At 33.6% G+C, this 26,956-nt stretch overlaps 2 protein-coding genes and 1 non-coding gene across 5 annotated transcripts in view; 1 reads left to right on the top strand and 2 right to left on the bottom strand.

Moving 5' to 3' along the window:
* The window catches only part of LOC126778075 (uncharacterized), a 10,132-nt gene extending 1,314 nt beyond the window's left edge, over positions 1 to 8,818 (bottom strand). The window contains exons 1-7 of one of the 2 annotated variants that reach the window (XM_050501432.1): positions 8,628 to 8,818; positions 5,722 to 5,948; positions 4,124 to 5,590; positions 1,507 to 4,049; positions 1,138 to 1,257; positions 739 to 879; positions 80 to 216 (exon numbers count right to left, since the gene is read on the bottom strand). In XM_050501432.1, the coding sequence (XP_050357389.1) occupies positions 80 to 216; positions 739 to 879; positions 1,138 to 1,257; positions 1,507 to 4,049; positions 4,124 to 5,590; positions 5,722 to 5,946 (4,633 nt within the window). In that variant the 5' untranslated portion in view covers positions 5,947 to 5,948; positions 8,628 to 8,818. Of the gene's footprint in view, positions 1 to 79; positions 217 to 738; positions 880 to 1,137; positions 1,258 to 1,506; positions 4,050 to 4,123; positions 5,591 to 5,721; positions 5,949 to 8,470; positions 8,546 to 8,627 lie in introns of those variants that run through there. The other variant, XM_050501433.1, reaches the window with a different exon arrangement.
* Positions 6,175 to 26,956, top strand: LOC126778118 (uncharacterized). 2 transcript variants are annotated; one of them, XM_050501515.1, is made up of 19 exons: positions 6,192 to 6,231; positions 11,071 to 11,215; positions 11,301 to 11,484; positions 11,656 to 11,803; positions 12,450 to 12,619; positions 13,212 to 13,351; positions 15,237 to 15,387; positions 15,872 to 16,030; positions 17,130 to 17,257; positions 17,795 to 17,868; positions 20,436 to 20,520; positions 20,905 to 20,967; positions 21,652 to 21,728; positions 22,420 to 22,473; positions 23,700 to 23,772; positions 24,304 to 24,433; positions 25,701 to 25,913; positions 26,079 to 26,199; positions 26,810 to 26,956. In XM_050501515.1, the coding sequence occupies exons 3-19, from the start codon at positions 11,301 to 11,303 to the stop codon at positions 26,916 to 26,918; spliced, it is 2,079 nt and encodes a 692-aa protein (XP_050357472.1). In that variant the 5' UTR covers positions 6,192 to 6,231; positions 11,071 to 11,215; the 3' UTR covers positions 26,919 to 26,956. The 2 variants fall into 2 exon arrangements, with proteins under 2 accessions (XP_050357473.1, XP_050357472.1); XM_050501516.1 differs by lacking the exon at positions 11,071 to 11,215 and having other exon boundaries at positions 6,175 to 6,231.
* Trnal-aag (transfer RNA leucine (anticodon AAG)) lies at positions 14,034 to 14,115 on the bottom strand. The gene has a single exon. It is a non-coding gene; the product is annotated as a tRNA-Leu (tRNA).

Genomic DNA, 26,956 nt, shown 5'->3' with positions numbered 1-26,956 from the left:
GTTATAAAAAGTTGAAGGTCCAAAATCATGTAATAATCCTGGTCCTGTAATTATATTTTCAATATTTTTAAAAACTTACCAAGATCCGCATAGCTCTGCCTGCAGAAAGCTCTGCGGCCTCCGAAGCCTACATCGTACTGTGGGAACGAGCTTGCTGCTTCCACAGCTGACCAAGCATCCCTTGGCCTTTGGAAGGTGACGAAACCGTAACGGGTTCTATAAAACGAAAATCTATTAATCTGTATCACTGAAATTTTTTCATTGATTTAATAGTACAATACGGTTTGTGAAAGTTCGTTTATGGTTTTAATAATTCCAATGACAGGATAAAAGGACAAAGTCAAATAACAACAATAACTTGTCATCTACATAATCTGTGGCATTCATTGTGAATTCGTGAATGACGTTTTGAATGTATACAAACGTGTAGGCGGAACTTTGAAACTTTAGAGAGGACATAAGTAGTTAAATAGAATAATTTTACATTATAAATAAAGTTATATCAATTAAAAATTGTTTGTACTGCTTAATACCCACTCATCAGGACTTATATCGTCAAACATAATTATTTATAATTGTGTTCCAATTATAATGATACATAAGGCCGTTTAAATTAAGATGAATATGGATGGATTTAGATCGCAAAGTTATGGGTGAATGTAAGGAAGGTGAAAATTCATCATCGTGGGAACCGTTTGTCTCTCTGACTTCAAGTTAATAAAAAAACTAATATCTTACCCATCTTCCTTAGAATGTAAGCGGACTTCGCTGACGGGTCCGAACTTAACGAATTGAGCTCTTAGTGCAGTTTTTGTCACGTCCTTTTCTAGCCTTCCTACGAAGACTATACGTCTCTCTTCAACGGGCGTGTTGCTCTCCCTAAAATAAAATATATTTTTCATAAAACAAATATGTTACGCATATAAAATTCATTGATACCTTTCATAAAATACAGATATGATATATCATTAATTGATACTACCTATCACCTACATTTATTTTCAGATGCCATTATTAATATAAAATTTATGGAAGTTCCAAATTAATAATTGTAAGTCAAGTTAAAAAAAATTCTTGATTAAATCGCTGATCTTAAGATAGAAATTGACGTGAGCACTTTGACCATGTTTTTCTCACCTATCTTCTGAGCTATATGAACTTCGATAACTCTTCGCCCTGTACGTATCATCTTTTCTGAACGAACTGCATGATCTTCTAGATTTTGACGACGCCGACGAACTACTTGATGACGATGAACTATAAATTTATATAATCATTTTAACTTACTCATTTAAATATTTTAAACATCATATTAAATCACATGTATTTGTATATTTTGATTTTGGATTCGTTATTCTAAACTTATTAAAACGTTGCAGAATAACAAAGCCACGGGGCATACGCTTCTTTTAAGGTAATCTTGGGAAATTAATAGGGAAAGAAAAAGATTCGTAGGCAATATTTTTCTCCTTATTTCACCCAAATAAAATACGATTTCTTACAAACCTGGATGATGTTGACGATTCGGAACTTTCAGACACAGTTGGCTTTCGTAACGGTGGCGTTAAAGATTTTGCGGGCTTTTTTTCATTATTATTTACATTGTATTGCGGACTCGGCCGTTTCTTAGGAACTGGACTTCTCGATTTATTTTGGTCGACGTGCTTCGACCTTGAACGAGAACGGTTCGATCTGTAGTCTCTTCTGATTGATGGGGATCGTCGTGTGGAGCGATACGGTGACCTCGTCCTTGATCGTCTTTTCCTTCTATAGGGTGAGTCTGACCGTCTGTAGCGGCGGTAACGACCACGAGATCTTGATCTATTACGACTCGGCGAGCGTTTCCTTCTATGACCTCGAGAATGCGATCTGGACCTTCTATATTTAACGTCGTATCGATCTCTAGACCGAGACCTTTTCTCTTTACATTGAGATTGCTCCGTCTGTCGTCTAGTTTCTGTTCTCGGTTTAACAGCTGCGACTCTTTCATCTGACTTGGTCTGTGTAACGTTTTGAATCTTTTTAGGTCGAACTGGACTGCCTTCACTGGACATTGACATATCGCTATCGTTTCTTTTCCTCGGTGAAGCACTTGGCTCTTTTCTAATTACTTTATCAAATATTTTAGCTAAATCAATGAACTCGGAAGTTGAATCAGTTTGAATGTCTATTGTGACATGATCAGGTTTCTTTCTGTTCTTTTCCAAATGAAGTATAACTTTATCTTCTCCATGATCAGCATTGGTATCGTATTCCCTAACGATTGTCGTCTTTGTATATTTGAACACTTCACGTTTCTCTACAGGAGAGTTTAATTTAGATGTTTTGTGGTCTCCATTTGATGTTGAGGCAGACGTTGTCGGAGCTTTTTTCATTACCACATCTTGTATACTAGCAAATAATGAATTGCTTAAGATTTTAGGTTCGACTTGTTTCTCTACACTTTTAAGTGTGGCAGTAATATCTTTGAATCTCTCCTTATCTATTTTAATATCTGAACGATTTTTTTCATCAACAAGGATTCTATGGTTTTTAACAGCATCGAAAACGTTATGCTTTAATACATGATCAGATTTCTTTATTTTGAAATTAATAGTTGCTTTGCTTTCTATTTGTGTTGGCGACTCTGACTTTCGTTTTTTACTCTCAGATACTTTTTCCACTTGTTTCAAAAGTTTTTCTTCCGTATTCGTTCCTATGCTAACTAAAACAATTTCATCGTAATCTTTTGGTTGTTGAATTTTTTCTTCTCTAATTGGAGTCGCTATTGGCACAGGTAAGACTTCTGGAGTCATGCCAACAATTTTCATCATTTCCGCATCACTAATTAATGGTTGTAGTTCCAAATTTTCCACTTTTGGTATTTTGCTCATAACGATATCTTCATCCCTTCTTCTCATTGCTTCAGCTTTTTGCTTTTTATTATTCATTAATATTTTCCTAGAAGCTTCTCTGATAGGATCAAAAATAGTTTTTGAAACTTCAGCATTGGCATGCTCCTTAGGAAGTAAAACATTAGTAGAAGGTCCTTGATGGATCGCAATCTTAAAATCCTTATCAAAATTAAGATTGCCAGGTATGTCCGGAAATATCGCTTCTGGACTAACTTGTGCTGAGCTATTATTTGAACTAACCCCGCGTCTTAACTTATACTCTTGGAGATTCAGCTTTTTCTTTTTTTGCGGTTGTTCAATTTCGCTTACAGCTGGGATATCAACCGTTGCTTTACATTCTTCATCGTTGGTTTTGATTTCGTTCTTTACATCAATTGATAGCGGAACTTGCACATCATGTTTATTACTAAACAAAGCAGTATAAAAATGTTCTGGTTTTGAATTGACTTCTTGTTTAACATTTAAAACGTACTTGTCTACACAACTCACATCTTTATTTTTATTTCTATCTAATGGTTCAACACTTTTAACAATGTTTATATTGGTCGGTAATTTATTCAAACTACTACTACAAGAGCTACTAGTTTTAGGTTTTTCAATGGCCGTATCTTTATGTATGTCCCTAGCATCACAGTTTTTGATTATAACCTCAGATTTATTTTTAATAGTTAACTTAATGCTACCGTTAGAATTTTGACTACAAGGAGTATCACTTGCTTTACAAGCATTTTTCACCATCACAGAACCGTTACTTTTATCCATGCCACTATCGTTTGAAACATTATGGGCGTGTGATATTTTCTTACGATGATTAGAGTTAACCGGCGGCTTAACACTTAGTTTTATACTAGATTTTTTATTGGTTTTAATGTCACTGTCATCACTAGCACGATTGTTTATAATTTTATTTTTCTTAGCATTGCTCGACTCACTTTCATCATCACTGCTAAGATGATACACGACTTTTTTATTCTTACAAGACCTATGCCTGGAGTTTAATATCCTGCTGTTGCTGGATAAAACCTCAGGCTTTAGTAAACTCTGTCCTCCCTTCAGATTAGGAAGACTGTGACGCTTTTTCGACGAGCAATAGTCATGATCAGAGTGAACAGGGCTGGGTGATCTCCTGATCACAGTATTAACCTTCGACGGCATCTGTAATAATTATAAGGTAGGATAACATCCCCTTTAAAAAGACCTGAAAATTACGTAAGTATATTGGTACTTACCAGTATTTGTCGCATTTTCGTTTTGTTAAGTTGAACGCCAGCATCCTGTAATCGCATACCACTTGTCAAGTTTGTGTAGCTTTTAACCTTTGGCTCGTTCACATTGACAATTGGTTCACTATGTTTAATGTTAAGTTTTTCAGTTGCTTCAAACTGTTCCAGAAGTGAATTCAAATTATTAGCTTCCAAAACCGGTATAACAGCATCATTGCAAGATTCAACATCAACAAAATCATCAGTCTCTACTTTTATATCTGGCTCTTTCTTTACAGAAGTTTTTTCTATGCAAAATTCCAAGACATTTGGTGCTGGTATTGGTGTGGAAGTACGCTTTACGTCAGGTATTGCAATAGGAGAAGCAGGATTAACATTGCTAATTATTGAATCAACCGGACGATCAATATCCATATCTTGGGGGTTGAAATCATCTTCATTTTTAACAACTTCTTTTGATCCTGCTTTATCAGTTATAAGGAAACTGTTAACATCTTCTTCTGTTAGAGTACGCGGTAGGTCATCGCTTTTTACACTCGTTCCTGACTTCTCCTTGTCACTTTCAAAAGTAATATCGGACAAATCAAGGTTGAGGTCCTCAAAACTTAAACAAGTTTTTGCATCTATATCCATGCAAATATTATGCATAGGTGAATGAGGAAGCGACACTGAACATGCCTTTTGCGCATTTTTCAGTTTTGTATATGGCATATCTTCCAAAAGGTAACGCTTTAAATCTTCGATATTCGGAAGTACTTCCAAGTCAGATTCATTTATTGAGACTTCTGCTACAGGATCCGCATGTTCATCATCAATTTCTTCAATTTCCTGTTCTTTGACAGCAGTAGAGCTATCAATAACGAAAAATTCATTAACATTAGGAACAGTCTTTGATATCCGAAAATCAGTCTCTTCTGGCAATTTTTCTTTGACAAAAAAGTCATCAACATTCGGAGGCTCTGGTTCGGATTTTGGTTCTTTATTGTCTTTAATGAAATATTCATCGACATCTTTAACAATTGGCTCATCCTTAACCTCCAATATGTGTTTTTCATTATCTTTTATAAAATATTCATCCACATTTGAGACTACAGGTGTATCAAAATTGATTCCTAAGCTATCTTGGCATATAATGTTTGATTGATTATCATGTTTAAGAAGATTTTCATTATGGGTTTTATCTTCTGGTATTAAATATTCACCATCATCCGAATCGTTGGCATCGTCATTTATGCTATAATCTTGTTCTTCATCAGATGAAGCCTCAAGATCCAAATCGGGATCAACAGCGAAAACTTGTATGACATCATAATCATCGCCTTCAACGAGCGAATTTTCTTCCATGTTTTCAGCTTCTAATAAATCCATTTGATCATTGGATTCTGAATTTTTATCGTCTATAGATACTTCTTGAATCTCTATATTTTCATCCTCATCTATACTTGTGTCTTGATTTGATTGAGTTATATTAACCTGAAAATTAACATATTCATTATTTAATGTTAAGAATAATCAATAAACTTACCATATTTAAGATACTTTCTTGTATTTTCTGCGAGTGCATGCAATTTTTGTTACCTTGAGCAATGTTATTATAAACTCACATTTTGATTTTGACTCCACACTCGGTGGCTTTGACTGTGGTTCCAATATTCGCCCTCATTACTCTCATCCTCATATTGACTGGTCTGTTGGTTCTGAGAGTATTCTGGGCTGTTTTGATTACAACTGCTTTCCGATGAAAGTGATTCACTCGTAGAGCGCATTATCTTATGCCCAATAGTTCGGTATGGAGCTTGATGGTACATATTTAATATATGCGACTCCATTTCTACAAAGGTATGAAATATTGTTACAAATAATATAATTAATAGGTTATGAAATACAATATTGTTTAAAAACAATTCATTCAAAAATATGTTTTAATGATATAGACAATAAAAAAACATTGTTATTGAAACTAACTTTGAAGAAAATACTGGCCATTAATAAACAAATAAGAAATGTTAATTTGACACAAAACAGCTGTTTGATAGAAATTAAAAGAAAATACAAAAAAAAAATAAACAAGAAACCTATAACTCATTTTTGGCAACAAGCAAGGATATTTTAAGGTACAATTGTGTTGAATATTATTTACTGACATATTACAACAACATTGAGAAATTCTTGGCAAATAATCTAGACTATGTTAATATTACTTAGTTAATTGTTTCTTATACTTTTCCCTTGTCCTATTGTCCCAACTTTCAAAAATATAGATACATACTTGATAGTACACTAATTAAGGTAAGCATAGGTTTACCTGTACTCATAAAATAAATGTAAATATATTATGTGACACACATACATACATAGAATTTGATGCAATACATAGTAAAACTTTTATCAGAAAAATCTTAATCATAACATGTAGTCTTTGATTTCTTCGTATTCTGCATGAATTGTTCAACTAATTAAAAAAATTATATGTTTTTGTTTGGATGTCTTGAATAAAGGTTTCTGATATAGTACCATCAATGTACAATAGGGGTCACATAAGTTGTGTTGTTTTAACAACTTGGGCAGTGACGACATATAATAAAACATAAAGGGATTTAGTGCAGAATAGATTGTGATAAATATTGGCATAGAAAATTTACTCACATTGTATGTGTCTGAAGTCACAATATTATATTTTTAAAATGTAATCTTCATAAGTATATATTTAACAACCGGGTTATTTTTTTCAGTTCGTTAATTAAATTACTATAAATGTAATTTTAAAATTGGCATATCTTTTGTTATTTATAATATTGATTTATTTATAAATTAACAGCCAAACCATTAATAATCTTATACTGCACATTGAGTAGTGGCAAAAAGTTTCTCTAACACTTATTCAATGTTTTTATTTAATATTAGATAATACAAACGACCCCATTAGCAACTATCAGCTACAATAAACAATTGTAATGACATGATATACAGATTCAAGATAGGACTAAACGACTTGCAACAAATCTGCTTATAGTATACGACTAATTGCAAATAAGAACAAAAAATAAATAAATTAGACGCCTAATACATAAACCTGATGATAATACTAACACCAACTATACACATTGTCATTGTAATAAAAACATTCCTTACACTGCCAATACACCTGGTGGTGTATGGTCCATGGCAACTGAGATGTTATATCCCTTGTGCCTAAAATTATTTATTGAAATAAAACCAATTTCTATACTATAAAAATATGGAGTTAAAATATTCTCTAAATTCAAAAAACATTACAATTTTAAAATAATAATAAATGCAGGTTCTATTACCTTTGCTCCTGTATTTTTAACTCGAAATATTAATAAAATTATGTCAATCATTTGCTGTTATAGAAAGACAAACACACTTATGCACTTATTATGTTATGTTAGTACGGCATTTTAATTATTTTTTACATTTACTATTATAACCTTATAAATATTCAAGTTTCATTTGTATAATTTTTAATTTACATTTCAGTCTACCGTTATGTATTAATTTAATTTAGAATGTCTTTTCCTCTGGGTTGTATTCAATTAAATGTACACACTCAAGTTTGTTTATTTGTTTATTTGTATATTTGTATAAGTTCCCCACAGATTTACTAATATGTTATATTTATTATTGTTTTGGAGTAATTTATTATGATTATACTTAATTTTTGTTGAGAACAATTTTCACAACAGCATTTATAATATTAACTTTGTTTATTTAACATAATGTGTGTGCATTATATTATTTTATTAATCTTAGCAAGAGACTATTTTTTAAAACCAAATTCATTAAATAACAAATTTACGATTCAATCAATCAATTTACAAACAATTTTAAAATTAATCAGTTCATTAAATTGTTATACAAATAACCATCTCAATTTTCACTATTATCTCATATAAACGCGTATAAAATCGGTTATTTCTCTGTTATCAATCAAGGGCCGATAAGTGATACTGTCAAAAGATACGCGTTTAAAATTACATCGAAATGTCAAACTATGAGGAAAAGCTTCGGATCATGTGACACAAACATTATATTCTTGCCAAAAAAACGCCATCCAAATACCACAAGCCGACTACGACTCCCGCACTTACAGTGCATAACGGTTATTTTAACAACACGAAACTCGTGAAAAAAATAACATAAACGTGTTGAGGTTAAGTCCGAAAAGTCATAATAAGTTTTGATGTAATGATTTCAATTACAAATCAAAATGAATAACACTATTTGTTGAGTAATCTAATATTGAAATGATACATTTGAAAGTTGGAACAATTATGTAAAGCAAAATAAACATCAGCAGAATGACATAAAACGCGCGCACTCAATCCTAACCTTGATAACGAAAAAGGTTGATACAAGTTTCTAGTTCAAGGTCTCATGAAAAAATCGAAAAGTCACATGAAGCCGTTACACAAACAAATCTGAAATATCATTGCAACCCGCACTGAAATCTATTTTAAGACAAACAACAGACGAAAAAAGCACTAACCTTAACAACCTCAAGTGACGGCTTTATCCATGTAATATTATTTTGATACAATAACACTATTTACACTATTCACAAGTTTTGGAGCACTAATAGTTATACTTTCATAATACTTTCAGGCACAAAACAGTCCAATATTTTATTAGTTTTTCGTAAAAAAATTAACACTTCATGAAATATCACATGCTACAAACTTCACGCACGACAGCAAACTCTCATTTATGATGTTGCCATCGTTAATATTTTTGACAGGTGCAATAAACACATGGCTGTCATAGAAAAAAATATATTTCAAGTGTAGCTTATTAATAAAAAAATTAAATATTTACTGGTAAAATACCAGGCAATTAAGACTTTACAAACGTATAAATAATAAGTAAAATTTCTGATAAATAGAGAAAATACATCGAATAAGCCATAACATCAAGTTGATAAGCTTTTTACCCGTTCAAAAAAAATTCAATAATGATTGTTAAATTCAAATTTGTTAATGCTGATTTACCTAAAGCTAAAATATTAAATACAAGCATTCTCACATACAGATTTTAGAATAATAATCTGTGGATGCATCACATTCAAAAAAGTGCAATGACCTAATTTTTTTTGCGTAAACAGATATAGCAACAACGGTGAGTTGGTGACGGTGTGATTATTTGGAGTTAATTACGGTATGTGCAAAAAGTAGAACGTAGGTTGTTCAACTTACTACGCAAAGTCACACTGTTACGCAAAAACTTTGATAAAAATATTTTTAAATGATTTTCTGGAATAGCACAAAAGAAGCAATATAAAATTTTTAATACGAACCATTCGATTTTTTATATTACATTTTTAATAGTTTACTAATTTCTAAAATAAATCTAAATGAATATATTAAAACAAATATGATATTCTGCACGTATTCGGTACCTACAATCATTTTACGTATTCTTGATAAAAAATAACAAAAAAAACTATTTTTACAATATTACCACGTGATCCTTTATGTCAAATTATTTAAAAAAAGAAGTGAAAAGGTTATATCCGCACATGTCTTAAAACTTAGCACGCTTTTTTGTTTTTAAAAATCTATTTTTAAGACACCAGAAACCACACCATGAAGTTTCCCATATTTATAGAAAGAAAAAGATTTTAGGCAATGTAGTTTTCACAAGTATTTGCTTTTAAATACTATCAGGCAGTAGCAGTGAAAAAAAAAATAACTATTTTATACAGTGTCATCAAATAATGTACCTTAATAGCAAGTATTATATATTTTGTAGCATGCTATGTTAATATCACAGGTCTGCGAAATTAATTTTTTCAAAAGTTTTTTTTCAAAAACTGTTAATATTTCTTATAAATATTCTAAAAGTAATATAAAACACTAGTCTTATGATACACGTTAAATTTACAAGATTCAGATGATATAGCTTTTTGATTAAAAATGTATAGAGCAAACATTTGATAAAATTAATGAAAATAATTTAAGATTTTTTTGCTAAGTGTATGTCTGTAGCTATTAAATAAAATAACGATAGCACATTTAAACAGAACAATTAATAATATCGTTGTTTTTTTTTTTAAACCTACGTTAGTTTATTTTATTTTATGAGTTTTTGCTTCATCTCTATACAATATCCAACAATAGTCTGCCGTCATAGTAATATCCCAACGACCAGTATACCTTCTTTCCATATCTTTAACATCTTAATCTTAATCTTCATCTTAATCTTAATGGAACAGCTCACCCTGTTCCTCGCTGTAGTCGCCCAGATTTTTAAGGAAATAATCAATGTATGATTTCAAAAAATGAATTTTTAAACCAATGTTACAGCCTAAGTTTTTATAGGCATTTAACATATCCTGGACAATATTTTTATAATCAGGATCTTTTGTATTACATAAAAAACTGTTTCATCAAACCAAGTTTAATATGGAGTGGTGTTAGCAGCACTTTATCGGGGTCTATCAAATTCGGGTTAATGACATTTTTTTGCCCAACTTCTAATTTTGTTCTAGTTTACCAGTCTGATTTTTCCCAATGTAATTATCTTTCTCTGCTATCCAATTCACAAATATAACAAGGGAATTTCGTATAACCTTGCTGCTGGCCAAGAAGTATGCAAATGATTTTCAAGGCTTCGTTACAGACGAAACATCGGTATAAACTATATTGGCGTGGTTTTTAAAATTATATCCTGTCACGTTTGTCAAGCAAAAATAGCTACATTTGTTCAACTAAGTGCAAAAAAATGTGACGTGATACAACACAATAAAGTTAATATTTGCAACATAAAGGTTAACAGCAAAGCGTTTGACATGTTAGACCTGTGTATTCTTTACAATTTTATAAACCTAAAACTTACCTAAGTTAGTACCTTTTAACGGTTAATTTATTAAAATAAATTAAAAACTATAAGCATCGCGTCATGTTGTATACTGACGTAATTTAAAATCATTACAGTGTAACTTTCGAACTTGAAGCAGCCCACGACAAGTCAGAAAGCGTTGGAACGAGTCGTGTGAAATCAGTTCATACACCTTTATATAAAATATATAACTTATCAGTGTACTAATATATAACTACAGGATACATAAGGCTAGCGCTTGTAAATGTAATATTTATATACTTAAGTTATGCGTTGCCATGTTTATTAAATTTCATTATTTAAATAAAATTCAACTTCACTCCAGATGTCTCTTCACTCGAGCCCCGAACGTATGATAAAAATGGCAGACAGCACAGATGTTTTAGAAGTGATCCGCAAAGACCCTTCTTCTGAAATGCCTTCAATGACCATCAATGCGTCTGGGCTACCAGCTGCCCAAAAAAATGAAGACAAAGAAAAAGATAAAGTTATATTATGTCCATGTAAAGGTATAATATATAAAATATTTATATATTACTTTGTTTACTAAATTATTATCGCTAGTTTTATATAATTCTTACATACTCAAATATATCGAAAATCCAGAATGCGTCCTGTACGAGTAGTGTCATGTTATAATGATTTAAAATAGTTTATACATTATTTGGATTTATCCTAAGCTGCCATAGACGCGGAACGTGAACAGAAACATGCTGAAGAATTAAAAAAAAAGTTAAGTGAAAAAGAAATTGAAATGGAGGAAAAAATGCAGGCGAGGCTCAAGAATGAGGTGGAACATTTAAAAGATCGATTTGAATTCATTTTGCAGTAAGAAGTACCTACTATTAGCTCATAGAATTTCTTACATTACAAGCTTTATTTAAACAACAAATTGCTTATTTACCAAATAAAATATTTTTAGGTACTTTTTATGGAAAAAGTTTAAATCTTTTTCCAATGCTGCTCCACTTTTTAATTTTACTGGTGGTAGGGCTTTGTGCAAGCTCGTCTGGTTAGGTTAGCCTCTCGTCAGATATTCTACCGCAAAACAGCCGTACTTGGTATTGTTGTGTATCGGTTTGAAGGGTCAGTGAGCCAGTGTAATTACAGGCACAATAAACATAGCATAATAGTTTCCAAGGTTGGTGACGCATTGGCGATGTAAGCGATGGTTAGCATTTCTTACAATGCCAATGTCTGTGGGCGTTGGTGACCACTTACTATTTGCTCGTTCGCCTACCAGTTAAGAATCAGTAGAAGAATCTACTTAATAACTATCACACGAGTGCTCTAAAAGTCATTTGTTACCTACCTAGTACCTACTTTTAACAAAGCACAAATAATAATTAATAATATAATGAGTCTTTTTCCCTAGAAAGGGACGATTTTTTTTGTGTTCAGAACGCCAAAACATAACTGCGTAACCAATTTAACATTATAATACTTTGTTGGTTATTTTACATGTCCTTGAAAGTAATGAACAAGTGAGGACTTCGTACATGCTAAGGGAAGCACACAGAGAGCGTAAAGAGAAAATATCGGCTCTTCAAACCCAGCTGGAGTGCAAGAACTTGGCTGGTTTGATGTACATCATGTGCTCCGAAAGACGGAAGAGTAGACTTGAAAAAATGAAGTTAACTGAAGGTTATTGGAGATTGTTGCAATACTTACGTTTCATCTTACTTATATTTTAAACTTGCTAACAGTACCGGCTTCGCACGGTTAGAATAAGACTTTACATAAAACATTTGTATCGTAATACGTATTACTCAAATGGTTTATGCGGCGCACGTTAGAAAGCGTCATTTATCGTCATATTTCAACCAGTTTTTAATAAATTATTATTATACAAATAAACCTTTCTCGTGAATCTCTCCATTTATTGGTGAATACCATATAAAAATTCATTCGATAGTTTTTGAGTTTAACGCGTTCAGACAGACAGACGCAGTGTAGGACTGTTTTATAATATGTGGTGAAGCCATTTACTTATTTGGTAGTCTAGTGCTTAGCTTATATTATATGCTAATTCTAGGGCTTTCTTTGATTTATCCGTCAAGTGTAGCTGCTCTGAGATAAATAGCCAGTAACTTAGTCTGGCGTCAAAGTTACATTTTCCTGCCTCGGACAGCACATTCAATTTTGTCACTTCTAATTGTAGAACTATAATAAAAAAATATTATAGTTGTTTATTTTTATGTAAAATAAATTTGTAATTACATTGTTTTTTTTACAGAATATACAAATTACATACAAGGCTTACAGAATATTTTAGCGGAGAGCCAATCTCTCATATTGCGTCTCTCGCGAGGCTACAAAACTGCAGCTAGAGTTGATTACGAATGGCGTGGGAAGATGATGAAAGTTATAAAACATGTATGTAACTACTTAAGTTATATTAATCATGTGTACTTATAATATAAATGCGAAAGAAGTTATGTCTGTTACGCTTTTACGGCTAAACTACTGAAGCGATTTTGTTGAAATTTGGTATGAAGCAAGCTTGAAACCTAAGGAAGAACAGAGGCTTCTATTTTTATAACTTACTCCTGACTTTCTCCCCTTAACAAGCGAGCGTAAACTAGTAATCGATATATTTTATAATAAAAACTATTTATGATAATTTTCAATTTTTAGCTTCATTTTTTATTGATAACGCTAAAGCTTTCAACAATAACCAAACAAATAAACCTAAAACCCTAAAGGTATACAATGTATTATATGCGTAAAGTTTAAAAGTATCCCATTTTGGCTCTACCATGCGATATCATGCTTTCAATATGATCATTGTCATCATCATTGCTAGCTCTGGTCATCCACTACTAGACATAATATGTCTTCTGGGGCTTTTTATTTAACAATAATCACAAACCATTTTTCGTATGTCCCTAAAATGTGGACGTCCCTCTCATAAATGTGTCAATGAGATTATGAACTATAATAGCCTTACTTTTAATTACACGATTAGAATATTTCAATTTACAGAGTCACGTAGGCAAAGCGCCCAATACTGATACTATAAAAATATTGTAATATATAATTAACCAAAAAAACTATTTGGCAGCGGTGGGATTCGAACCCACGCCTCCGAAGAGACTGGTGCCTTAAACCAGCGCCTTAGACCGCTCGGCCACGCTACCCGTGACGATACCTTAAAAAAAATACAACTAGTTCGAAATGTCTTCCCGTCTATTTACGATCTATTTTTAATTGATCCAGATACATCGTAATGATGCGTAATTATACACAAATATGTATACAAATATATATACTGAAACTAGTTACTTTGCAATTTAAAAAAAAGTCATTAATTTCTGTTTCCATTTCTTTCATATATAAAATTTAAAATAGCTTTAAAGCATGTCTTCATATTCCTTTGATATTTACCGCTTTAAAAAGTAACTTCAATATTTTGTTTTTTTTTTTGATAACAAGTTGCTGTGATTACAGATAATTTTGTCACCGTGCGTACTGACAACACAATATGTAGCAAACCACAATATATTATATTTAAGCGTAACTAATGAGGTATCAGAAACAAAATAAAGAATTACGTATCTCAATCCACATATTCAGGTCAGATGACATATAGATAAATATACCTTTATCTAAGTGCTGCGAAATTGAATGAAATTCTTTGAATTACCAGCTTTGGAATTTTCCTTAATCTATTTAATTTAGAGACCAATTAAGTAGCCAAAAATAATGTCACCAATCACCTATAGTACAACCCATCGCAAAATAAAAGAGAAAATGTAATATATTATTATAAAACATATTTAACCAAAATTTCAATTATACAGACATAAATTAAACATAATATATATATATCTTAAACCGTATTTTAAATCGAATCGAATCGAAGAATGAGACAAACGAGTCGATTAAACAATATTTATATGTTGCGTCTGTTTGAACGTGACGCGTTAGGTTTCTCTAATGCCTGAAATGCAAATGAACTTATTTCTTAGTCTTGGCTTACAATAAAGAAACAACACAATGATAAGAAGTTACCAAAACCTTACAAATATTATGTTGCAAAACAAAGTTTTCCTACAAATTTTAAGTCTCAATTTTTTTTTTTTTAAGCTGCTTTCTATAAGTTAATAACTAATTATATATGTATGTATATAATAGATGATTGTACAAAATCAAACAAATATATTGAGGGTAGTTGCTTAAAGTAATTTTTGACTAAATTTTGTACTGAATGTCTAAGAATACCAAACATGTAAAATATATATTATATAATTATTACCAGTTCCAAAATTTCGTAAATAATTTCGTCGGAGGAACTCCAGAAGCAAACCAATTCTTGCTCGATTTACCAGCCTTGCTTAAGATCGATGCACCCATAGAAGATAATCCCCATGAAGATCCATGCGAGGACGAAGAAGTTCCCATTGAAGAAGGTAGATAAATAGAATACAGCTTAAACTATTGATTTTTGTTTATTTAGTTTATAATTATAGATATCGTATCTTGGGCTTAACCGAATGATAATTTAAAAAAAAATACATTATCTTCAAAATAAGTCTAAACAGTAAGTTTTGTTTCTGAGCCAAGTGTTAGTAAATAGTAATCACCACTCATAGATATTGGTGAAATATATTAACCATACTTTATATCGCCAATGCGTCACCAACCTTGGAAACTATTATGCTATGTTTAATGTGCCTGTAGTCACACTGGCTCACTCACCCTTCAAACCGGAACACAACAATACCAAGTACGGCTGTTTGCGGTAGAATATCTGATGAGTGGGTGGTACTACCCAGAAGAGCTTGCACAAAGCCCTACCACCAGTAAAATTCATATATTAAAATAGCTGTTGTTAATTTCTTAGACTTATATCGTTTGTATATTTAGTTCAAGTAAACAAATTATTCTTACCAGAAATCGAACCTAGTAAGCAATGGTGGGAGATGATGGACGATGATAATCGACCGTTTCTCATGTTTGGAGACATGGCTGACCTTAATCCACCGCAACGAAGAGAAGTATTGAAATCCATAAAAGCAGCTAAAACAGCGCCTAAGAAGTGGAAGAATTACGGTATACGAACAGTTAAATATAGATAAATAGAATATTTTATTGTACACCACAAAAAAAAAATATACATAACACAACGATACAACGTGATAAGCATACAACTTTGCTGGCTTTATCGCTATATAGCGATCTCTTCCAGGCAACCAACGGCGCAAGGAATACACGTATGATATGATATAGGATATGAGATAGATAGGTACGTGTAAATACTATTTGTCTTTAATTAGACTTTAATTCGCGAACGCTAAGTATAATTTTTTTTTTATTCAAACAGTTTTTGTACATACATCCAAAGAAACCCTGGCACTTTTAACTAGGAAGACCCGTGTTTTAGCGCTTGTTAAAAAGTTAAAAAACAAAATAATACATTTAATAAAAGAAAACCGGCAGTCATCATGTACAGTCGATCAAAGCTTCTAAGCTACTGATAGCTTTTAATCCACTGCGTCTATAAAAGTTGATAAAAAAGAAATATCTTCAGTAATGTCGTATTTGTTAATTCGCTTGACTATTCGGTGATAATAACGATTGTACACCACAAATATACAGCAATACTTGATATTGTTGTGTTCCGGTTTGAAGGGTGAGTGAGCCAGTGTAATTACAGGCACAAGGGACATAAAATCTTAGTTCCCAAGGTTGGTGGCGCATTGGATATGTAAGCGATGGTTGACATTTCTTACAATGCCAATGTCTAAGAGCGTTGGTGACCACTTACCATCAGGTGGCCCATATGCTCGTCCGCCTTCCTATTCTATAAAAAAAAAAAAAAAAAAAAAAAAAAAAAAAAAAAAAAAAAAAATATTAAAAATCCATATCCAATTATATATATAATTGTGTTACATATATATCAAACTTGGAAATATCAAGTTGTATGCTACTCGTAATTACGATTTGTAGTTGTTGTCGCTACATAGCGATCTCTTCTAGGCTACCAACGGCGTAAGGGATTACTAAGATGTGATGTAATGATGTGATGATGATGATAGATTAAAAAATGGAAGAAATTACTGCTTTTGAAGCAAATGTATATAATAGGCGAAAACTTACACGTTTTTACGGTTTTTGCATTTCAAATTTGTTAAATACATTTTTTATTTAGTTTTCAATGACATGTTCCTGAAATCGAAATGTCCACACTCGGATGTCATCAAGAATGAATATTTGAAGCGAATGCCAACACCCGGCAAGTGGGAGTGCACCCAAACAGAACAGCCTTTTTCGTATGGAGTTAGTAATTTAGTATATTTTTTTTGTTTCATGGCGTTTGGGATACCGATAATTGGAATAGCTGGTTAGTCTGATCTAAAACCGTTACTCTAGTCATACGATAAACTACGAACAGTATATATGTATACTTAAATAAATAAAAAAATAAAAAATATTTACGTTCACACAATTTTATAGATCTTATATATCTATGTGTCTTATGTGTGTGATTAAGATGTTTTATACATATGTAATAAGAAATTTCTCAACTGTATATTTATTATTATTAAGTTGCTTAATTTAAAAAATAACGAGTTACACATTAAAAGTAATAAATAACGTAATACGTTAATGTAATGGCAAACATCAGGCCTTAAAATCCTCGCTATAAAATCATGGCATCAAAACATATTATCTAATAAATGTACTCGAATGAACTTGAGTTTGTTTCTGCAATCGTAGCGTGTGAACGGGGTGCTTGGCTTGGCTTGCATGGGCTTGTAAGCTTGTCGCCGAACCAGGCCAATGTCGGTTTTTAATATATTTGTTTATTTCCAGTCCGAAATCAGCCGACGAGTAACTACCGCTTCTGTTGATATCCGGGGGAACATGGGGTCTATCTTAAAATTGATGTTAGTTTTGAATATTTATTCATAATTCATTTAATATGGTATTGCACAATATATCATTTCGTATTATAAAGTAAAGTCCTGCTGTCGCGTCTGTTTGTCTGCCTTTTTTTCACGCAGTGGAATCCTTCAGAAAGTTACTTAGCTCCCATGGGGGGGGGGAACTGGGTTATGTGGGATTCTTACCCACTAAAACCACTGCGATGGCCATCCTCGGCCGATATAACGCATCCGCGGCCTCTGCCGTGCTCCGCTCGCGCTCAGCGGAGCTCTCCTCCGGGGTCTGTTTGTCTGCCTGTCCTAACGCGATAAACTCAAATACTATTCACCATTGGACATAGTTATTCACGAGGAAGGTTTAAGTGTTTAATTAATTAAGGTCTTATGTAAATGGTCTGAAAGGTGACCGTAACTGTAGAAGAGGATCGGTCTGACCCGGCAAATTATCGGCCAATAGCTATCACCTCAGTACTTTGTAAGGTGATGAAACGGATTTTAAACAACCAACTGATCTATTACCTAGAAGATCACTGTCTAATTAATGATCGTCAGTACGGGTTTCGACCAAAACGGTCCACAGGTGATCTTCTAGCGTACGTAACACACCTCTGGGGTAAAGCTATCGATAAGCATGGAGAATCGTTGGCTGTCAGCCTCGATATCTCCAAGGCTTTCGACAGGGTCTGGCACAGAAGTCTTCTCTCCAAGCTGCCGGCATATGGTCTGCCTGCTCAGCTATGCACCTGGATTGCCAGCTTCCTACACAAACGTAGCCTTCGTGTTTTAGTTGATAGTTGCGCTTCACAATTCTATGTAGTGAATGCTGGGGTCCCCCAGGGATCTGTGCTGTCTCCGACACTCTTTCTTTTGCATATCAATGATATGCTCTCTCTTGGGAACATACATTGCTATGCAGACGATAGTACAGTGCATGGTGGATACCACGGACGCGCAGTGGCTGGGCGGGCGGAAATTGAGGAGAGGCGGAAGGATCTTGTCATTGAACTCGATAGGACATTAGAGCTCATCGCCAAATGGGGCTCTGATAATCTTGTTGAGTTTAATGCCAAGAAAACACAGGTATGCGCTCTCACAGCGAAAAAGTCAGCATTTTCCCCTCTTCCCTCCCTCTGTGGTACTTCGCTGGTGATACAAAGCAAAATCGCCATGCTGGAGATTGACGTTCGCTGTGACCTTAGTCCAAGGGATTACATCGAGGCTGTTATAAAAACAGCTTCACGGAAACTCGGAGTTCTGAACAAGGTGCGGCGTTTTTTCACGCCACAACAACTGCCTGCTGTACAAAACACAGGTCCGGTCTTGCGTGGAATATTGCTCGCAGCTTTGGGATGGCTCCGCTAAGTACCTACTGGAGGCCTTGGACCGGTTGCACCGACGTGCCGTACGCATTATTGGCGACGTAAAGGTCACAAACACCCTTGAACCTTTACAATTGCGTCGTGAGATAGCAGCACTGAGCGCTTTCTATCGACTGTATCACGGCGAGTGCTCTGAGGAATTATTCTCTCTAATTCCTGCTTCCCCCTTCCTTCTTAAGTCCACGCGAGCTGGTTCTCAATGTCACCGCCTAACTGTGACATCAATTCCATCGCGAACAAAGAAATTTGGCAACTCCTTTCTTTGTCGCACTTCCAAAAAATGGAATTCCTTACCAGCTCACGTGTTCCCCTCCTCTTACAACCCGGGTTCCTTCAAACGAGGCGTGAAGAGGCATCTTGCGGGCCGGCAAGGCGAAGGCGGCTAGTGCAGAACGTTTTTCCCGTCTGTACTGGCCGTCGTCGCGTTTGGACTCTACTACCACTTACCATCAAGTGGAGTAGAGTCATTTGCCCTCCCGGCAAATATAAAAAAAAAAAAAAAAAAAAAAAGATGTCGGAAAAAAATTATGCCCACTGAAGTAGTTTTACAATCGAAACAGAGTTATATGTGTAACGTTTTATGTTTATCCTTATTCTACTCGTGCGAACCCTTACGGGTTGCTATTAATAGAATAACTGAATTTAATATATCAATTATAAAATACATGTCTAAAGGTCAAAATTATGGAACCATGTCTAATTTCTCAAAAATGGTATATATTGTCCAATATATTATCAGTTATGTTATGGTATATATACATACATAATCTGCTTATCAATTGGTATCATATTTTTACAAACTGAGTTTTACTTTAGTATACCAAATCCCTTAAGCCTTATATACAAAAAAACTATTCGTTTTGCTTACGGAAACGGCATACGGAATTGTCCATTGAAACACTAGTTCTATTATCTTCTCGTACTTATCCTACTATCCGTTATTGATAGTAATACAACCTTATTACGCTTCGTAAACAATTCTACTGTCCGTAAGCAAAACGATATTTTTTTTAAACAGTGGGCTTAAGAGAATTTATATAGACATAAATAGATCACAGAGACTCCAAAGCACTCTGTACATATGTCTGGCTTGTTATATATTATGGTCCTTATACTATTAAAAATGTATTGCTACACTCAGGATTTTTTGATTAAAAATAAAACTAATACGGATATTATATACTTCCTCAGTACGTCAAATGGAACACCACAAACACATAAAAATACACTGCTCGGAGCAAGAGATTCCATGGAAATAGCATCGACCACAAAATTGGTAACTATTTCCGTCACTTTTTGGAACACTTATCGTTTTCTAATCAATTTATTCGAAATACGTCTATTACTATTTCTTGATACGATTGTATCAAGAAATAGTAATAGACGTATTGCTGCGCCTGAACTCTTCCGGTCGTGTCGGATTGTCCCATTTGATTATGAGAGTTAGGGAATAGAGGGTGCATCTGTGTTTGCGCACACACTTGTGCACTATAATATCTCCTGCGTAGTTGGCTAATATCTCTTGAGATTGGCCGTCGTGGCCGTAATCGGTCTGAAGGACATTGGAGGACATTATTATTATTTTTCTTTTACATAACTATTATTATAATGTAGAAATTAAAAGAGACGTAAGAAGATAATAACCTAAGTTCTCTTTCAGAGGGAAAAGCAAAGACAGACGATCGATCATGGAAAAGTTGTACTGAACATTGGAAACAAAATTGTAAGCGTTCTGGTATTAGATGACTCTCTGCTCCACATCCCGAAAGCTTTCGTTTTTTTGATTGACTCATTTCATAACTGGCAATAATTTCTTGTCTGTTTGGGGGCAAGAGCAAAAGGGCTCTGGTAACATTGTATGTAGAATTTTTCCTAAGATATGATTAAGAACCTTTATGACTTAGAACTTATAAGTAAATAATTCATAGCAATTAGTTAAATAAAGTCGAAGTATATAATCCTCAGAAATATCTACATAAACTTATATATAAGATTATTATATAAACTTATATATAAGATTATTATTCTTTTACTAAGCTTTTTAGAAGCCGAGATGGCCTAGTGGTTAGAACGCGTGAATCTTAACCAATGATCGTGGGTTCAAACCCGGGCAAGCACCACTGAATTATGATGTGCTTAATTTGTGTTTATAATTTATCTCGTACTTGACGGTGAAGGAAAACATCGTGAGAAAACCTGCACGTGTCTAATTTCATTGAAAACCTGCCACATGTGTATTCTACCAACCATCATTGGAGCAGAGTGGTGGAATAAGCTCCAAACCTTCTCCTAAAAAGGGAGAGGAGGCCTTAGCCCAGCAGTGGGAGATTAACAGGCTGTTACTGTAAGCTTTTTAGCGCTTGTTACAATACAATGTACCTCATGAATATTAATAACTTTAATATAGGACTCAATCTTCAATGAAATGTATTCAGAAGTAGGACCAGATCATGAAGAGGTAGAAGAACATGAACCAGTACCGAGGTAGACTTTTGTATCTCATCCTATACGATCTTTTTGGTTTATCGTCCTGTGGAACTGTGAGAGTGAGAGAATAAAGAACGCACTTGTATTTATATTTTACTCCCATTGGTGCACTGTTATTGTTTTTTGTTGGTAAAATCTCCTAATTATTTGACTAATCTCCGTTGAAGGAGAATCTCGTGTACATGCCCGAAATAAATTGGCTAGGAAAATATTATTAATAATATAAGAAATTTATGTTACTTCGAACATTTATTGTTAACTATTTAAAAATACGAAATAATTTGATTTATATCATTAACGGATATTTTCATTTGCACTAGCAGTAGCAATATATATATATATATATATTTTTTTTTAAATTATAATAAGCTGACTGACGTGATGGAAACTTGTCACCACTGACCATAAATATTAGCACTATAAGAAATTTATATCATCCAATATTATCATCACCATCATACATTACTTCGCCAAAGCGTCACCAACTTGGGAACTGAGACGTTTTGCCTGTAGTCAACTCACTGCACACAACACAACAAGCACACTGACCTTTCAAACCGGAGAACAACTTTATTAAGAATTGCTGCAAGTCAGAAGAATATATGTGTGTGTGTGTGTGCGGTACCTAGCCAGACTTCCACTAAGTGTTAAAATGATTGAAATATTAATAGTTGTTACTTTAAACCAGGGAGTCTAAAATAGAAGATGAAGACGTCGGAGATAAATCAATGTCAACTCTAGGGTTAAGTATAACATAATATATTTTCCTGAATCTCTACTGTAAGCTAACAGTACATGGGACGAGAACCGTTTGCCAGACTACTCACCGAACAATCCCCAGCGGTTCCCCTTCCGTCAAGGCGTGAATTAATGGATTCGTTTACGCACACAACCGTAACTCTCCGAATACTGTTCTGAACATGATAAATCTGTACCGTAACCGTAACCGTACCAGCCTGTGAATGTCCCACTGCTGGGCTAAAGGCCTCCTCTCCTCTTTTTGAGGAGAAGGTTTGGAGCTTATTCCACCACGCTGCTCCAATGCGGGTTGGTAGAATTCACATGTGGCAGAATTTCAGTGAAATTAGACACATGCAGGTTTCCTCACGATGTTTTCCTTCACCGTAAAGCACGAGATGAATTATAATCACAAATTAAGCACATGAAAATTCAGTGGTGCTTGCCCGTGTTTGAACCCACGATCATCGGTTAAGATTCACGCGTTCTTACCACAGGGCCATCTCGGCTTTTTTTCTGTACATACATCTGTACATGATAAATATTTAAGCAACTTTATTTCCAACATTCACTCATTGATACTAAATAACGTTAATCTTTTTTTTTAATAGAGCCTGTCTCTAAAAAATACTTTAAAAACTATTTTCCTACTTTTTTTTTATTTTATTAAGCAAAGTTATATCAACAGTACATATATTATAAAAGGTGTTTATTTAAAAAGAATACTAAATCATACAAATTGATGTAAGCTACTCACTTAATTACTCTTAAAAATCCCGATAGCACAATTGGAACACATTTAACAAATCATAAGTCGTGTCAATAATTAATTAATTACTTTTCTTTCTGGCCAGTTTCAAAGTGGCGATTTGAAATTAGTGCACGTCTTTTTTTTTAAATACCTTGTTGTAGAAAGAGCAAGAAATATCGTAATTGTAAAACAAAAAATAAAAAGATTAAGATACATATCATTTGTTTCTACATATGACTTTTCGTATCTTTTGCTTAAAGTTGAATAAATTAAGTATTAAGTTTGTTCTCGGAACAAATTCTTATAAATATCGCACATAAATTTACCAACATAGGCACAGGAGACGATGTTATGAAAAGGTTGTGCAACAAATATCCGGGGTAGTCGCGGAGTTGTTTTTTATTTACCTTCTGTACGATTGGTGAAACGAAGCCCTACTGTAATTAAGCTTAACATGTTTTTTTTATATAAAACCACAGAAGCGTCCATAACGACAGCTTGCAAATAATTTCGCACGTACCAGAGCTTGATCGCAAGATTAATTACGAAAAGGTAAGCTTAATCTACGTGTCTTATAATTAGTAAGTGAATGTCTGTGAATGTCCCACTGCTGGATTAAGGCCTCCTCTCCTTTTTGAGGAGAAGGTTTGGAGCTTATTTCACCACGCTGCTCCGGTGCGGGTTGAAAACACATGTGGCAGAATTTCTGTGAAATTAGATACATGCAGGTTTCCTCATGGTGTTTTCCTTCATCGTCAAACGCGTGATGAATTATAAACAAAAATTGAGCACATGAAAATTCAATGGTGCTTGCCCGGGATGAACTCACGATCATCAATTAAGATTCACGCGTTCTAATCACTGGGCCATTTCGGTGTTTATAATCGGGGACTTATTGTATTTATTAGTTTTATAGATATTGGTGATCTTTTATGAAAGAGTAAATTGGTCACAACACTTGTAAAAAGGAATTATTAAAATCAGTTCACAACCGGTGAAGCTATCGAGCAAAACACAAAAAATTAGGTCGAATCAATTAAATCCTCTCGAAATATAACATAAGTTTATTTTCGTCAATATCAGATTTGTCCAGTGAAGAAATGTCAGAAGTTACAAGTGGACTCGTTCATACGGAGTCTCCCCTCATATATGCGCGCCAGTCCCTTCACACACATCGAACAGACATACGACGAATACGAAGCTTGCTCGCCAGGTGACACACATTTTATTTTACTCCTTTAAAAAAAATTAAGCCATTTGTATCCTTTGGTATTCACCATTCTGCTAAAATACAGATTGGTGTTACTGGCAAAATTTTCAACACCGAGCGCAAGATGAATTATAAACAAAAAATAGCTCCAGAAAATTCAGTGAAGCACGCCAGATTTGAATCTGCAATGTTTACGATAACGTAGCTAGCTTAAAACTAAGATTGCGTCAAGCTCCTTAGATCATGTTGAAATCAATAAAAAGTATATTTATCTATTTAATGATCTAATCAAGAACTTCATATACATCACATATGAGGTTAGCCGTTGGCGTGGTGGGTAGATACTTGCCTTTCCCGCCGAAGGTTGTGGGTTCGATACCCACCCAGGACAGACATTTGTGTGCATGAACATGTCTGTTTGTCCCAAGTTTGGGTGTAATAGAGAAGTATATGTAGTATATTAGTTGTCTGGTTTCTATCGTACAAGCTCTGCTTAGTTTTTGATCAGATGGCCGTGTGTGAATAATGTCCCAGGATATTATTATTTATTATTATTATATGTACATATATATACATTCATAGAATATTAAGCGTCGACGGTTCATTAACTATTAATTTTGTACCGTAAAACAAGATACGATATAAAATACACATAATATGTTCAGTATTTATTATCTGTATAATTGAAGCGCAACTTTTATTTGACACGAACCTGCAGTCCGGCGCCAATGCGGCTCCGACTTTGTTTATGGGAAGCCTTTAGTTATATTTTTTCTTAATCTGTTCCATATAAATTTATCAACTAGCTGTGCTCATGTACTTTTTATACCTTTTATAATGAGTACGGTACATATGTAAACATCAGTAGTTGGCTAAATTAGAAGTCGTGTCGTAAAGATATTTCATTCCTTAATAAATGCAATAAATGTAAGTGTGAACTGAAATAAATACATTCAAATATTACAAATCTCAAGCTTTTTAATTTATTGCCCAGTATAGATTAAAAAACTAAGATAGCGACTTTTTACTTAACCATAGTTTGTGGAGCTTAGACCATATATATACATATAATGTTAAAAGAATCTACAATTTTCATACACTATATCGGCATGACGAATAAATCGATTAGCGGATGAATTGTTACACATTGATTTCTCTCTTCCTATCATCAGCAATTTGACATTAAAAAGAAGAAGACAAAGCTTTGTCTTAAACAACCGCTCAACTTTAAGTAAGATTTAGTTTAATTTAGATATAAATTTGAATTCAGAACAACTGGAAATACTGAAACGTAGAATAGAAGAGAAGAAAAAGAGAGAAAAGGTTGAATTCGACCTGACAGAAGTTAATCCCCTATTATCCTGGACGCCCAGTCTAGATGGAGTAGCTGTGCAGACTTCAGACATATCGATGTCGTTGCCACCTTGCACGTGTCGAGTACCGAGTCCATCACCAGCGTCAAGCACACAACACGTCTTTGCTAGTAAATATATTATTTTTATAATTGGTCTTTAGTCTTTGTACATATATACAGCTATACACTATTAACGTATTAATTAATTAATTTTAGTGAGTACCTCGGCACTCACACCAATTTTTTAAAACTATACGTTTCATTATTGCATGAATTAACTTATTTAATTTACAGTGGCAGATTTGATTCCCGTAAAACAAAAATTGAACAAAATCGAAGCGGAATGTTTCTTTGATGATAATATTGAGTTTAATCGGTTCAAAGTTATTGGACGAGATGAGAGTAGAGACAATACGTAAGCCAATCAATTTTATCTTTAAATTAATTTCCAAAAGGCAAGCCGACTGGCTTGTCATGAAGATGATTACTCAAAATCATTAACATTGATTTACTTATCAAGGTTGGTTAAGTGGTTGTTGGTTAACTGATAACGTGTATGCAAAATTTTATGATTGGTTGAGTAATTAAGACGAACAAACAAACGGAAAAACAAATGAATAAACTCACTTTAGCACATATTTGAAAAATAAAATTAAAATATTTATGTATACTAATAATATAACTCAATTATATACTTGCAGATGTAATAAGGCAACTAAAATAAATTATTTAAAAATAATTGCATACTTAAAATGTTTATGACGTTCCGGTTGGCCACGCCGAAAGTTGTGGGTTCGATTCCCACCCAGGACATACATTTGTGTGCATGAACATGTCTGTTTGTCCTGAGTCTGGATGTAATTATCTATATAAGTATGTATCTACAAAAGAAAGATAGTATATGTAGTATAACGGTTCTCTGATTTCCATAGTACAAGCTTTACTTAGTTTGGGATAAGATGGCCGTGTGTGAATAATGTCCCAGGATATTATTAATATTATTTATCAATTAGCTTTTGTTTTAGATATGATAAGGTTAAGAATTGTACCAGAAACAGATTGCAAGAGATCAAAACCATATTGAAACACCATCCAAGCCTCTACGACATATTTCAAGCAAATATTCGTTGCTGATATACCATTTTAAACGAATTGATAACCAAAAAAACAGC

Source organism: Nymphalis io, chromosome 25, assembly GCF_905147045.1.
Source record: "Nymphalis io chromosome 25, ilAglIoxx1.1, whole genome shotgun sequence".
NCBI lineage: Eukaryota > Metazoa > Arthropoda > Insecta > Lepidoptera > Nymphalidae > Nymphalis > Nymphalis io.
This window is presented reverse-complemented; position numbering and strand designations above follow the sequence as displayed.

What these genes read in the sequence shown, in the direction of transcription:
- LOC126778118 (XM_050501516.1), top strand. Translation starts at nt 11,301, where the DNA reads ATGTCTCTTCACTCGAGCCCCGAACGTATGATAAAAATGGCAGACAGC. An exon ending in GCAAGATTAATTACGAAAAG is followed by an intron (nt 23,773 to 24,303) that starts GTAAGCTTAATC and finishes CGTCAATATCAG; the next exon opens with ATTTGTCCAGTGAAGAAATG. An exon ending in GATGAGAGTAGAGACAATAC is followed by an intron (nt 26,200 to 26,809) that starts GTAAGCCAATCA and finishes CTTTTGTTTTAG; the next exon opens with ATATGATAAGGTTAAGAATT.